Raw genomic sequence first — 14877 nt, forward strand, 5'->3', positions numbered from 1 at the left:
ATTTTTTGGGCCGCTCTTTTCTCTGTGTCCTTACTGATTATGTACTCGATAACATTAATTGAGTTTGATGTTTGATTTTATTTATATTCAAGTTCTTATTTAAGAAATTTATGGTACAGAATCAACTACTTTTTACATATATTAATATATATCTAAGAAATTATTAATAAAGTCAACGTTGGTCAACGACCGATGCGTCACCGACGCGTCCTCAACTCGACCGACGCGTCCTTTTCAGGTCTCGACCGATACGTCCCGACTCGTGACTTTTACAACCTTGGTTACAAGTTATTAAAAAACAACCTAATAAAAAATCAACCTCACCACTCTTAAAAAAGGTATAGTAGTGTTAGTTATAATAAAGAAATATAATTGAAAAGAAAAAATTGGTGGCTGCTGCCATTATAAATCATCCCTAAACCGCCATAATTTGTTTTGTTCAATTTAACAACCCTAAAATAAAAAACTAACAAATTACTTCATGGAAAGGAGACGGTTTGGATCAGTTACTTCAATAATCGACTGATTTGGGGATCTAAAAGACTATAACCACACGGTCATATAACGACCAACACAACAATTTCTCAGTTTTCCACCAAACATTCCACCAAACTCTCTAACCTCGCGAAACACTCGGAGATTCGGTGGAGGATTTAAAAGATGAGCGGTGGTGGTCATATATGATGGAGGCGGCGCTGGTGCTTATCAAACCCAGATCTCAATCTAAATTGGGTGCAAGTTTATATGTACTTATCCGTTTCAATTATATTATCTACAATTTTTTTTTTTTTATATTAGAAATTAATTTTACACTTTCATGAATGTATATGAACTAGTCTATATATACATACACTATTAACAAAAGACCTATCTTCGTAAAAGTTAAACTTGATTCATAACTTTGTTTACTTTATTATGAGTACAAAAATATCTCCGTATTCTATTTAATTAACCCAATTAATTGATCTAAACTTCTATTTCTGATAGCCGATGTTAAAATCAAAACAATTATATAATCATATTATTTATAGATCGACTATAATAATTGTTAGTACGATTTTTCGTATAGCGGCTGTACCGTACCAGTACAAGACAATAGTTGCTCAGCGTGTGTGGCGTATGATGTTGATTGTTGTTTGCCCTCGAGAAATAATCTCTGCAGACCCGGAACACGGATGTGAGATCCGTGGTGTGGCCTCAATCAATCTGGGGATGAATCTGTAATTGATCCGTCTAGCGTATTGCTGCTAAGTGGCTAATGTGCGTTTAGAGTGAGAAAGAACTGTGTGAGAGAGAAAGTGTACTTCTCTCTGACTGAAGTTCAGATGTGAAATGTGGTGACCCAGGGGGTCTATTTATAGGAGCAGAATGTCCGAAATTCTCGGGATACACGTGTCAATTAATGAGTGGTTCTGTTACACGAAATATTCGGAAGATCGGTGGCGTGTGCTGACGTGGCTGCGTGCCGTTCACGCGCTGAGTTAAAGGGCTTAAGCATAGAAGCTGCCTGCAGGGCTTACGCTTGACGCTGGGCGGCCTGCTATACGCTGGGCGACAAACACTGAAAACCGTCAAATTTTATTATCTTTTATGCTTTTGATCCATCTTTCTGTATAGAAATGGTGTTTTTATGCGTGTATCCCCTAGGATACACCATTAAGTCCCCAAGTTTAATGTCTTTATTTTTGCAAAAAATAAAGTCATTAAACTAAAAATAAAAGATGTATTTTTCCTCGAAGACACAAAACTGCTGCAGCCGTCTGCTTTCCTGCTCTGACGTCACATTTCAATTATGAAATTTCTCCCAAAATCTTTTTGATTTATTTTCAAAATTTAAATTGTTGTTCAATTGATCTGGCCCATACACCTTTGTCAATCTTATCTCTTCATTATCAATATACTTGACTATAAATAGCCCGTTCCCTTTTCCTTTTTTCTTTTCCGAAAACTGATTATTTGCTGTGAAGATAACTGCAATTATTCATTTTAGCGATCTGTTAAGTGCAAGGTCAGTGATCACTCATCTTTCTCTTCTGCTTGAATTTTTATTTTTCATACTACCATGGCCGAATCCAGCAGCACTTCTTCCCAAAGAGACAACCGTGATGTGAGCACCATCCCGTCAAGTATTACCGAAGCCGAAATAGATTGACTATGTATAGATCATAGGAATCTTAGATTACTAAATCTCATGGTTCCTTCTCCTAGTGATAGAGCAAACAATCCTCCCAAAAAGATGATTACACTGTATAAGCTTCAACTTACTATAGGTAACCTTCGTATTCATCCCAGAGTTTTCCTTCAACAACTTCTATCTCATTATGGGATTGGCCTTAGCCAAATTCATCCACTTGGGTTACAAAAAATTGTGCTTTTGAATTGTACTGTAACGTTGTTGATAAAATTCCCAGTATAAATGTTTTTCACGAGTTATTTAGAACTCGACTGGTGAGCAAATGCTAGTATACATTTGATTGTAAAGCTAATAAAGCTTTCACTGGAACGAAAGAAACCACTTTAAAAAGATGGAAAGAACCCTTCTTTTTTGTCAACGAAAGGGTTATCCAGGATAATTAGGCAAATATTCGGAATGGGGAAAAACTAAAATAGGAATAAGTAAATCAATCATACTGTCTGATGATGAAAGAACAACTGTTGAAGAGTGAAAGTCATTGGAACTTTCACAACGTTCATATGATGATAACGAAGCCATTTTAGTCCGTTGTGGGATGAGTGACAACTGGCGTGCTGGTTTTGCACCAGTGCTACACTGGAAAGGCTGTGGTAGGCATTTTATAAATTTGCTATACTTGTATTATGTCATTGTAAAATGTATTCTTATATGCTTTGTATTCAATGTGTTCATCTTTTGCAGAAGAAGAAATGCAGGTCTTTAAAGTGTTTAAGAAGGCCAATTTGGATTCCCTTACTGTTGCTGACCGGCCAAAAACTGCTGCAGAACTTGAGGTTGACAAAATTAAAGATACTGAATTTGAGGAGCAGTTAAAAAGTCCTGAACGGCCTACGGAAGGCGGCAATGATGATGCTGCACAACCATCTTCATCTGATGTGGAAATCATCGAGGGTACTCCCAAACCGTCTGGCGTCAAAAAGACTGGTAAACGCACAAAGCGTGTGTGGAAGCGTGCAGCTGGTAAAGCTTCCCAACAAGCAAAGAAAAGAAGTATGTCTATTTACTTATGCCGTGTAATAATGTCTATAATATTTGTTAATGCTAATCTGTAAAGTTATTTATCTATGTTGCAGAACTGATTTGCCAGCAGAGGATGCTGAAACCACTGCTAGTGGTGAGAAGAGTGACAAAGCTGTTGATGCCGAAGAAGATGACGATGAAGAGGAGGATGAAGAAACACATGAGGATAATACCTTTGAGACTCCTCCTTTCACTAACCCATTAACTTCTACAAGAATAGGTACAACACAATCTTCTTCTTCTTCTCATCCGCCTTCTGTTGTCCCTCTGTCCGGCTTAAGAAGCTTTCTTGAAAATCCTGTTAACAAATCCGACAGTTTTGTCAATTTTCTGAAGGTATATATCACCAGTTAATTCTTGGAAATCTATTTGTATTGTCCACATTGTTTGTAGTTTTTAAATGTATGTTTATCTTGCAGGGAAATACGATTGCTGATCTTTCTTCATCTCTAACTGCAATGACCCTTAAACAAAGTTGCCAATCTACTGCTGCAGCATTGGTACTTCTGAATCACCTAGTACTTCATGGTCTGAAAATGCAAGAGGCTCAGGCAACTCTTGTTGACAATACTGTCCAGAATGCCAGCAAGCTGAAAAGGATGAAAATTGATTTGAACGATGCTAACTTGAAATGGAAAACAATAGTTGATTTGGCGAAGAAGAAAGAGGAAACACTTCAGCTAATTGAGAAAAAATGTGTTGCCGAGAGATTGGAAAAAGAAAAGGTGATGGAAGAAAAGAGTAAATTATTGAAGGAAGTAGAGGAGTTGAAGAAGTTGCTGGAACAAGAAAGGTGTCTTGTTGATGAAAAAACTGTTACTGCTGCTGCCTCAGAGAAAAAATTTATTGATTTGAAGCTTGGTATTCCTGACCTTGTGCAAAGGGTATTGAAATATGATCTTGTTGGTAAAACTTTTCATGAATATCTTATGGCCTCTGTAGAAAATGACATTTCTGATGCTGTTGAAGAAATTGTCAACTTTCTTCCAAATAAACCTGATCCACTGCCCACCGTGATATCAAAGCATATCAAACCTGACGCCGAGGTCAAACTGCAGGCTGCAATGAGTGAAGTTTCTTTGTTAAAAATTGTTTCCGTTAAAGAAGTGTGTGAGAAGGAAGATGCTTATGTAAAGGACATCTTAGAAGTACCAATTTGAAAAAACACTATAATTCTGTGTAATAACATTCTATGTTATATGTGTTTACATATTTTGAAACTGTTGTGATCCTTTGTGCTTGGCAGTACATATATACATGATTATTGTTAGCTATAGAAATCTTTGAGTATCATATGCCAAAAGTTTTTTGCCTTGATCTGATTTCAAAATAGCATATGTGTTGAACTTTCATCTGATATCCGCTATCCGCCGAGAGTTATTGTATTATCAGTCAATGATATAATGATGACCTTACTGAGTCAATAATTTTTGCCATTGTATGTTCATAATGTATGTAGTTTATCATGATTTATATTCGTATTGCTTAATTTGTTGGTAAAGTATATGTACTCTGATTGTCTTTGCTTGATGGATAAAGCAATATGTTATCCGTCCTCCGTGTTGCATAAGGATATTTGTTATGTAAAGAAGTATTTGAAAATTTGAAAACTTCTTCTTAAGTATAATATGAAGCAAACATAACATTTTATGCCAAGCATAAAAAGTGAGAAATCTGTTTGAAGTAGTTCTGCTTACAGAATGGGTGGTGTTCCGTTTAGCGTGTTGCGATCAGGTGTTTTGCGGCTTTATAAAATATACTTGTATTTAATTTTTTCTGCTTTCAATCACCTGATTGTTATATCATTTGCTTCGGTGGCGTAAAACAATCACCTGATTGTTACCTTCGGGGAATTGCCAGCGAAATAAACTAAAACTATAACCACTCAATCTCTAATCTCAGTGACTTGTATATCCCCATTTCAATAATAATCGCCGGTTATTGTATAAAACATTGGCTCCATCCGTGGGACCCACATCTTATTCATCTTGTTGAGCAAGAACCGACGTCATGGCGGAGTCCAGTCACATACCTCCGGGTTTCACACCACCCAGAAACCCACAAACCACAGAATCAACACAGCTAGAGTTCTCGACTGTGGGGACCTTGACCAGGTCACCAGCCACTCCTGCTGCATTCGTCTCAACGAACTATCAAGGTTCGCATTCTGTAGAACCACCTCCGCTGGTAGATAAGACCTTCGTCTTGAATAATTACGATCATATCAGATCGGTCATAAGGAGTTTAAGGGACACGGGAATCTTGCAAAGTAGAAGGGTGCTAACGTCCGAAAGCGAAGAATACGACGAGGAGCTGGAAATGGAACCTCCGAACCAAAACCCCCAGCCCCAAAGTTTGCCGGCAAACCCGTCAACAGCCACTACGACTCAGACAAGGGAAACCACAAGTATATCTCAGGGAACCCTCACTATACCTACGACACCCCTCTATACCTGCAATGTACCAGCTCCAACCGTGTCCATAGCGCCCCAAGCACCCAACAGACATATACCTCCACCTCACCCAAGTTGGGGTAGCTTAGGGCAACCAAACCAATATGTATGGGCCCAAGGAAACCCTCATGTCACTCCCAACATACCATGTGTAGAGACAACCCCTCTAAGCAACCTGCCAAACGCCTCCGTGCAACCAATCACCAGTCACGCTTATTTCCAAAATTGGAATCACCCGCCCAAGGTCACCAGGTACTACCCTCGATTGCTACCAATGACAACTTCTGGGTAAACCAAAAAACCCCGTTTGTGCCCTACATCCAACATTGTGCATTCCCTGATGGAATGAAAATCCCCGCATACCTAATTTATTACGAAGAAAAAAACGACCCAGATGATTTCCTTAATGTATTCGAAGGTGCAGGACGAATGGCCAAATGGGATATACCCGTAGCATGTCACACATTTTCTTACAGGTTAAAGGGAGATGCAAGGGTTTGGTTTGACTCCTTACCAAAAGACTCTGTAGCTAGCTTTGACGACCTAAAACGACAATTTAGGTCTAAGTTTAGTCAACAAAATTGACACAAAAAGAACCATGTGGCCGGCCATGGAATAAAACAGAAGGATAGCGAAGGTACTAGGGCCTTCCTTACTAGGTATACCAATGAAACCCAACAGATCCCAAACCTACCAGAATCACAGAGGATATCCGGACTGCAATATGGATCTAGGGTTAGATCTCTCATTGAACATCTTAGTCGAGACCTACCGAGCACCTACGAAGCTTTGCTAGAAAAAGCATATATATGGTTAGATGCAAAAGAAACAGCAGCTAGCTTCATCCTAGACGATGCACCCATAAATAAGCGAAAAGAGAGGTCAGAAAGAATGGATGACAAACATGGTATGAAAGAGGACAAAGGGAGATTCCACCCTTACTGAAGGGAAAACGGAGTTGGGATCTTGGGGGCGTTGATAAAAACTCCCAAGGAAATCCTGGCAACGGAGAAAGCAGCCAGTAAGTTCAAAGCTCCAGGGAAGATGTCCAACAGAGGAAGGAACAGGGACATGACCAAGTTTTGTGACTTCCATAATGATTTTGGTCACAAAACAGATGAGTGCTTCAACCTCAAAACAGCCATCGAGGAAGCTGTTAAATCAGGAAAACTGTCTCATCTCATAAAAGGGATCAGAGAACCAAAGAAAGAGAGGGTACAGGAAAAGAGAACAGAAGAAACGAGGCAGGAAGCAGAAAATGCAATATTGGCAATAGATTCACACCAACCTTATAAGAAAAGAGACAGGGGCCGGATCATCAAGGAATAGAGTGAAGTATCGTTTCCAGCCCTTGATACAATATATCCTTCGGACCTACCAGTCACCATGAATGGAAAAGTCTTTGGAAGAGAAGTTCGAAGGATATATCTCGACAGCGGAAGCGCCTGTGATGTAATGTACAAACATTGCTTCGATCGGTTAAGTCCCTCAATCAGAGCGCGATTAGGTGCTCCTAGGGTACCATTAGTAGGGTTCTCCGGAGAAAGATGTTGGCCAATTGGGGAAATTGATCTTGACTTCACAATAGGTGAGCCACCATTAACAAGAACCGAAACCATTGATTTTGTGGTAGTCAGAGCAAATTTCCCACACAACATTTTGCTTGGGAGAGTGGCTATGAAAAAGATAGGCATAATTGTCTTGACAGTACATCAAATGGTTAAGTTCCATACTCACGAAGGTATTGGAACCCTCACCTCAACGTATGACAAGGATAAGGTAATCTTGGCCATAAAAGAAACGATGAAAGACCTAACTGAATGCATCCTAGAAGCATCTGAGGAAGATCCCCAAGTAGAAAAAATATCAGTGAATTCGATGTTTCCGGTTCAAGAGATCAGCATAGGGAAGAATTTACCAACATCCACCAAGCAAAAGCTTCGGAAGCTATTGCAAGCCAACGTGGATTTATTCGCATGGGAGAACAGTGATATGTCCGGGATACCGCGGACCATCAATGTACAAGGGTCATCCTTTGTAACAGAGCATCGACTCAACGAGCATAATCACCTCGAACCGGTGCACCAGAAGAAAAGAAACCTAGCACCTGAAAAGGACGAAGCGGCCTGTAAGGAAGTAGAGGGTCTACTAAAGGCAGGAATAATTCGCGAAGCTAAATATCCTTCGTGGGTCGCTAACCCTGTGATGGTAAAGAAGTCGGACGGAGGGTGGAGAATGTGAGTTGATTTCACAAATATCAACAAGGCGTGCCCCAAAGATTGTTATCCCTTACCCGAAATCGATTGAAAAGTCGAATCTCTCAACGGATATCATTACAAAAGCTTCTTGGACACTTACAAAGGGTATCACTGGATTAAAATGGCTAAAGAGGACGAAGAAAAAACGTCCTTCTTCACTAACAGAGGGATTTATTGCTACCAAAAGATGCCCTTCGAGCTAAAAAATGCAGGAGCAACTTATCAAAGGCTCGTTGACAAATCCTTTCATAACCAATTGGGGAGAAATCTGGAAGCCTACGTGGACGATATGGTAATCAAAAGCCGAAGAGAAGAAAACTTAATAGAAGACATCTAAGAAACCTTTGAGAAGCTTCGGGTAATAAACATGAAACTCAACCCGAAGAAATGTTCTTTCGGAGTTGAGGAAGGGAAATTTCTTGGGTACTATATCATCAGAAAGGGAATCCAAGCAAATCCAGAAAAGGTAGACAGGCTCAAGCAGCTCCAAACCCCAGCAACCATAAAAGACATGCAGAGTTTGAATGGGAAATTGGCATCACTCAGCAGGTTCGTATCAAGGGGATCAGAAAAGCAACTACCTTTCTTCAGAATCTTGAAAGGGTGCTTGGGAAAGAAGAAAATTGTCTGGAACGAAGAGGCTGAGAAGGCATTCGTTGAAATTAAGGAATATATTGCCAAGCTCCCTACCTTGACCTCACTCGAAAAAGGAGAAACGCTCTTTATATACTTGGCCGCTTCGAAAGAGTGCATTAGCTCAGTCTTGGTCACCGAGCGAGAAAGAGTGCAAATACCAATATACTTCGTCAGTTGGGTACATCAAGGAGCAGAGCTGAATTACCGAGAGCTTGAGAAGCTCACCTTAGCGCTCATCCACACAGGCAGTAAACTCAGAAGATACTTCCAAGCACATCAGATAGTGGTGCTCACCAACTAACCAATCAGGCAAGTACTCTCGAAACCTGAAAAATCGGGGAGAATGGCCAAATGGTGTAAAGACCCGTCCTAATCCATAAGAATGAATACAATAACATATGGTTACATTGCGAGGTATTTGACCTCCATATGATACATTTTACATACATTGCATTCGTTTTAAAAGACAAACTTTCATTACATCGAAAGTTGACAGGCATGCATACCATTTCCTAATATCCAACTATAAATGATCTAATCTGTCATTTACTTAATCATAATCTTTACTGAACTCAACGACTCGAATGCAACGTCATTTGAAATATGCCATGAATGACTCCAAGTAATATCTTTAAATTGAGTAAATGCACAGCGGAAGATTTCTTTCAATCCTGAGAATAAACATGCTTTAAATTGTCAACCAAAAGGTTGGTGAGTTCATTAGTTTATCATAATCGATCATTTCCATAATTTTAATAGACCACAAGATTTTCATAATTATAAACAGAACCTCTCGTCTGCATAAAGATAAAATCATTCATATGAATTGAACACCTGGTAACCGACATTAACTTTAATGCATAGAATATCCCCAAACAGAACCTCTCGTCTGTATAATATAGACCTCGAAGTACTAAAGCCATCCATAACCTGAATGGGGGTTGTTAGGCCCAATAGATCTATCTTTAGGATTCGCGTCAATTAGGAACAGAACCTCTCGTCTGCCTAATTCTTAGGTTACCAAGCTAAAAGGGGTGATATTCGGTTTGATAATCCAACCATAGAATGTAGTTTCGATTACTTGTGTCTATTTCGTAAAACATTTATAAAGCAGCGCATGTATTCTCAGTCCCAAAAATATATATTGCAAAAGTATTTAAAAAGGGAGTAATAAAACTCACAATATCGTATTTTGTAGTAAAAATACATATGACGACATTGAACAATGCAACGTTGGCCTCGGATTCATGAACCTATATTAAATATATATTTATATGTTGGTCAATATCTGTCTAACAATTTAGGTCGAGTCGTAGTGTTTCACAATCCTAATGCTTGAGATCGATATGCAAAAGTCAACAAAAGTCAATTTGACTCAAGATGGCTTTCAAAAACTATACATGTTTATTATATAACTTAAATATAGTCGTTTATATATATATAAATATATTTATCAGATTTTATTATAGTAAATAATGCAAACCATTTATTAATAAATAAAAATTTATATTAAAGCTTATATATGATAAAAAAAATACTTTTATATATCTCAAGTAATAACATTTATTAAGTTCACTTAATATCATAAAAATATAGTGGTATGTATTATTAATGTAATTATATTACGTGTGGTAAAAATATCTTTGTATCACATATTCATTTGATAAAATAATATTGATAATAATAATAATAAATAAAAGTTGTATTATTTTGTGATAATAATAATATTAATTATAACAATATTTATATTTACTAATGATAATAATAATTTTGATAGTTAATAATAATCTTTTATAATAATACTAATGTCATAATAATAATGTTATTAATAATGATAAAAATATTATAATCATGTTAATGATAATAACAATGTTAATAATATTGTTGTTATTAATAACACTAATAATAATAAAAATGATAATTTAAATGAAAATATAAGTTTTAAGATTTATAATGATATTTTCTGATAACCATGATACTTATAATAATAACGATACTTTTTAATATTAACTGTAGTAATAATAATATTTTATATAAAATAATAATAATTCTAGTCAAAATGATAATTTTTAATAATAATAATACTAAAATGATTATAATAATATTTTTCAAAAAAAAATGATTATAATAATGATATTTTATAATAACAATGATATTTCTATTAAAAATGATAATTTTAATAAAAATGATGGTTTTAATATTAATGATACTTTTAATAATAATAATGACGATAAAAATAATAAAATGATAGTTTTGAAAAAAAAATTAATTATTTTAATAATAATAATAATAATAATAATAATAATAATAATAATAATAATAATAATAATAATAATAATAATGATATTGATTATTAGATAATCATAATAATAACGATAATAACGACGATAACGATAACGATAACGATACGATAACGATAATAATAATAATAATTATTAGATAATAATAATATCGAAGATAATAACGAAGATAGTAATAATAATAGTAATAATAATAATAATAATAATAATAATAATAATAATAATAATAATAATAATAATAATAATAATAATAATCATTTTTAATATTAATACTAAAATTCAGTTGACCATATCTTTTAATTCGTTCATCGAAATCACACGAGTTCTAAATGAAAAGTTCTTAATTTTTCGCCAGCTTTCCAACGACATACTATCATATACCTTATCCTAGTAGCATATGTAAAAAACTTAAGATTCATCAAAACTATCTAACTACTAAATTAAACATACATGCATGCATAATCATATCTACTCGAGCACTAGTCAGGGATACACTAATAATATATAAAAGTTAAGTTATGAGTGCTCACGTATCAATATTGGGATTCAATATTGTAGGAAAGTACGTAGACGCAATAAAGACGATAAACACTAGATTAGCCTCACGAGTTATACCCCCGATTTATACTCATAACCTCCATAGCTATAACTCATAATTTCCTTAGCTCTATCCCACTCATAAAACTCATTTTGAATTAACTCGCTCATAACCTCGTCATAGTATTTTATGTATAATACTAATAATAATAACACTTACTAATATTAATATCATAAGATTAATAATAATCTTTAATAATAATAATAAAAATTAAAATAAATAAATATGGTAAGTAATACGGAGCAATATAGAGAGAGATGGATAAATGAATCAAAACACAAAAACGTTCGAGCTTTTAAAGGAAATGAACCTCACCTACCCCTCATGCGATCGCATGAGGGTTGTGAGGAGAGCCCATGCGATCGTATGAGGCTAATCTCCAGCTCATATCCTTTTATTTCACGTGGGCTGCTCGGTTTATAATATTATATATATAATATATTTAATTTATATAATTAATTATATATTATATTATATTATATTTACGTGCATAATTAAATTGTAATTTTAGTTCCGATAAGTTATACGTTGGAAAATGGTTTATGTCACGATTTCGATTTATGAAACGACGTTTCGTACGCTTAGAAAACTAGCACTTTATATTTAGTGACTTGTACCCTTATCAAAATATAGATTTAAATCATTAGTAAACTATATTACATGAAGTATAACTTATGCATTTGAGTGTTCTGGTCATTTGCTTCTATAAATCATCATCTCGTTGTATATACATATTATCGAAACGTGTTATGACTAAGTTAAAATATATATATACTTATATTTTCATTTCGAAATATTAATTTGAAATATTTATTTAACAATATAAGATATAGTTTTTCAAAACTAATGATATTCAAAACTTATATATTTTGAAATCGTTTAAATAATAAGAAATATTATTTCGTAACATTTGTATTTTAAAGTTTAAAATTGATATAATTCATTTATATACAAACGTTCATAAAGACATTTTAATAATCAACTTATTTTATATTCAAAATAATTTTATTACAAAGGCTATTGATGTTATGCGAGGTGTATATAAAATAGTTATATATTTACTACGAAATACTATTAAATACGATACAATTTTACACAAGTTTTTTATTTATTTATTTATAGAATGGATATACCTAAACCTTGCTACAACACTTATAGGCAGTGTACCTAATCGTACAGTAATGTAGTTTTTAGTAAGTCCGGTTCGTTCCACATGGAGCTAGCCAAGTTTAACGCTATATTTTTAAAACTATATTTGTATAAATATATATATATAAATAATAATATTATTATTATTATAAAAAGGGGGTTTTTACCGTTTAATGACCGGTTTGTCGATTTTAAAACTTAAGTCGCAATTAAAACCTAATGTAAAATAATAAAAATAACTTAATTTAAAGCGTAAAGTAAATGACGATAATTAAAATGCGATAAATTAAAGTGTGATAAATGACGGTAAATAAAATTGCGATAAAAGTACGATAATTCAAAAGTGCAATAAATAAAATGACAGTAAATAAAAGTGCGATGAAATATGAAATAAAGGAATTATGCTTATTTAAACTTCGGTAATCAAGATGTTTGACGTGTTGATTTTAATTTATTACCATGGGTTAATTGTCCTTTGTCCTGGATTATTCGATATGTCCATCTGGTTTTTGTCCATAACAGTCCATCAGTCATAAATATAAAGTGCGAGTGTCCTCGTCAAATTATCCTTATATCCGAAGTCAAATATTCCAACTAATTGGGGACTTAAACTGTAATAAGGTTTTAATACTTTATTATTAATTACACCAAGTGTCCTTGCATGTAATCCACCCCTGTTTGAATGAGTCCATTAACTATTAATCCATTCCCGTGTCCGGTTAAATGAACGATTATTAGTACTTATAAATATCCCGCCCATCGTGTCCGATCGAGTGTATGTAGTTATTTATAATTACGTCCAATTGTAAATCTTTATATTTAATTAACGAACTATCATTCAATTAAACAAATATAAAGCCCATTAATAGCCCATAGTCTAATTTCCACAAGTGTCGGTCTTTTATCCAAACCCCAATTATGGTCCAAAGCCCAATTACCCAATCTTAATATTTAGCCCAACATCACGATTACTTCGGTTTAAAAAAGCATAATAATAACTTAGCTACGAGACATTAATTTAAAAAGGTTGAACATAACTTACAATGATTAATAATAGCGTAGCGTTACACGGACAGAATTTCGACTTACACACTTACAACATTCGCTAACATAACCTTATTATTATTAATCTTAAATTAAAATTAAAATTATAAATTATATATATATATATATATATATATATATATATATATATCGTGAGAGAGAGATTGATAAAGGATATTTTTTCGTGCAGAATTCGTCGCCTTTTATAGATGTGGCCAGCATTTCAGGGCCATGCGATCGCATGGCTTTGATGCCTGATTCCCATGCGATCGCATGGAGGGCTGTTCCAGCTCACACTCCCTTGTACACTAGTTTGCCGACGTTTTTAATATTTAATATAATATATATATAATTTTAAGAATTAATTATATATTATATTATATTCATGTGCATAGTTGACTTGTAATTTTTAGTCCGTTGCGTCGCGTGTTGAGAGTTGACTCTGGTCCCGGTTCCGGATTTTCGAACATCCTTTCGTACTATTTAATATCTTGTACTTTGCGTTTTGCGGCTCGTACTTTTGTAACTTTTAGACATTTCTTATCAGTAAATTGAACCTCTTGGATTGTACTTTGTACTTTTTAGATTTTTGGTCGTTTGCGTCTTCAAATCGTCGAATCTGTCTTTTGTCTTCACCTTTTATTATTTAAACGAATATCACTTGTAAATAGAACAATTGCAACTAAAAGCTTGTCTTTCTAGAGGGATAATGCTATGAAATATATGTTCGTTTTTAGCATTATCAAATATTCCCACACTTGAGCGTTGCTTGTCCTCAAGCAATATAGTCTTGAAATAAAAATACTAGAATCACTTCTTTATTCTTCACACTTTGTACATCAGTGATTTCGATTTGGCAGTATGAACAATGATAGTAACGTTGTGGTTTACAGTCCCACATGACTATAAAAATTTAGATCCTTAAGGAAATTGGATCTTGATGAAAACATTTGATCTTTCGAAAATACAATCTATCTTTTACCCTAGATAAGTTTTTCGGAATAACCCATTACCGGTGTTTGCAAAATTGTTTTTGTGGGTTTTGTGGGTTTCAGATTTGAAAATTTTAGCTCAAAACTTGCGGTTTTGTGTCACCCAGTTGCTAACCTTATATTGGGAAAGCAACACGTTCAGTTTACTTGCTCCGTATATTACCTTTCGGTAAACTACCGTTTGGTTGTAAAGGAAAGTGTTGAACAAGCAACTGTTGAGGCAATGTCCCGTG

At 34.6% G+C, this 14877-nt stretch overlaps 2 protein-coding genes across 3 annotated transcripts; both read left to right on the forward strand.

The window, feature by feature from the left end:
* The first annotated feature begins 435 nt into the window (after nucleotides 1–435).
* LOC139872834 (uncharacterized) lies at nucleotides 436–4429 on the forward strand. Of its 2 annotated transcripts, none has more exons than XM_071860771.1 (4): nucleotides 436–746; nucleotides 2876–3154; nucleotides 3285–3550; nucleotides 3634–4429. In XM_071860771.1, exons 2-4 carry the CDS (start codon nucleotides 2884–2886, stop codon nucleotides 4372–4374), a joined length of 1278 nt encoding a protein of 425 aa, XP_071716872.1. In that variant the 5' UTR covers nucleotides 436–746; nucleotides 2876–2883; the 3' UTR covers nucleotides 4375–4429. The 2 variants fall into 2 exon arrangements, with proteins under 2 accessions (XP_071716872.1, XP_071716865.1); XM_071860764.1 differs by having other exon boundaries at nucleotides 436–2784; nucleotides 3634–4428.
* Nucleotides 4430–7053: 2624 nt separating this feature from the next.
* LOC139902733 (uncharacterized) lies at nucleotides 7054–7908 on the forward strand. The gene has a single exon (XM_071885339.1). The coding sequence runs from the start codon at nucleotides 7054–7056 to the stop codon at nucleotides 7906–7908; it is 855 nt and encodes a 284-aa protein (XP_071741440.1).
* The last annotated feature ends 6969 nt before the right edge of the window (nucleotides 7909–14877 follow it).

The sequence above is a fragment of the Rutidosis leptorrhynchoides genome, chromosome 1 (assembly GCF_046630445.1).
Source record: "Rutidosis leptorrhynchoides isolate AG116_Rl617_1_P2 chromosome 1, CSIRO_AGI_Rlap_v1, whole genome shotgun sequence".
Taxonomy (NCBI): domain Eukaryota; kingdom Viridiplantae; phylum Streptophyta; class Magnoliopsida; order Asterales; family Asteraceae; genus Rutidosis; species Rutidosis leptorrhynchoides.

Coding starts and splice junctions, on each gene's coding strand:
- LOC139872834 (XM_071860764.1), top strand. CDS start 2,730: ATGAGTGACAACTGGCGTGCTGGTTTTGCACCAGTGCTACACTGGAAA. Junction 2,785..2,875: donor GCTACACTGGAAAGGCTGTG/GTAGGCATTTTA, acceptor CATCTTTTGCAG/AAGAAGAAATGCAGGTCTTT. Junction 3,155..3,284: donor TGTGTGGAAGCGTGCAGCTG/GTAAAGCTTCCC, acceptor ATTTGCCAGCAG/AGGATGCTGAAACCACTGCT.
- LOC139902733 (XM_071885339.1), top strand. CDS start 7,054: ATGAATGGAAAAGTCTTTGGAAGAGAAGTTCGAAGGATATATCTCGAC.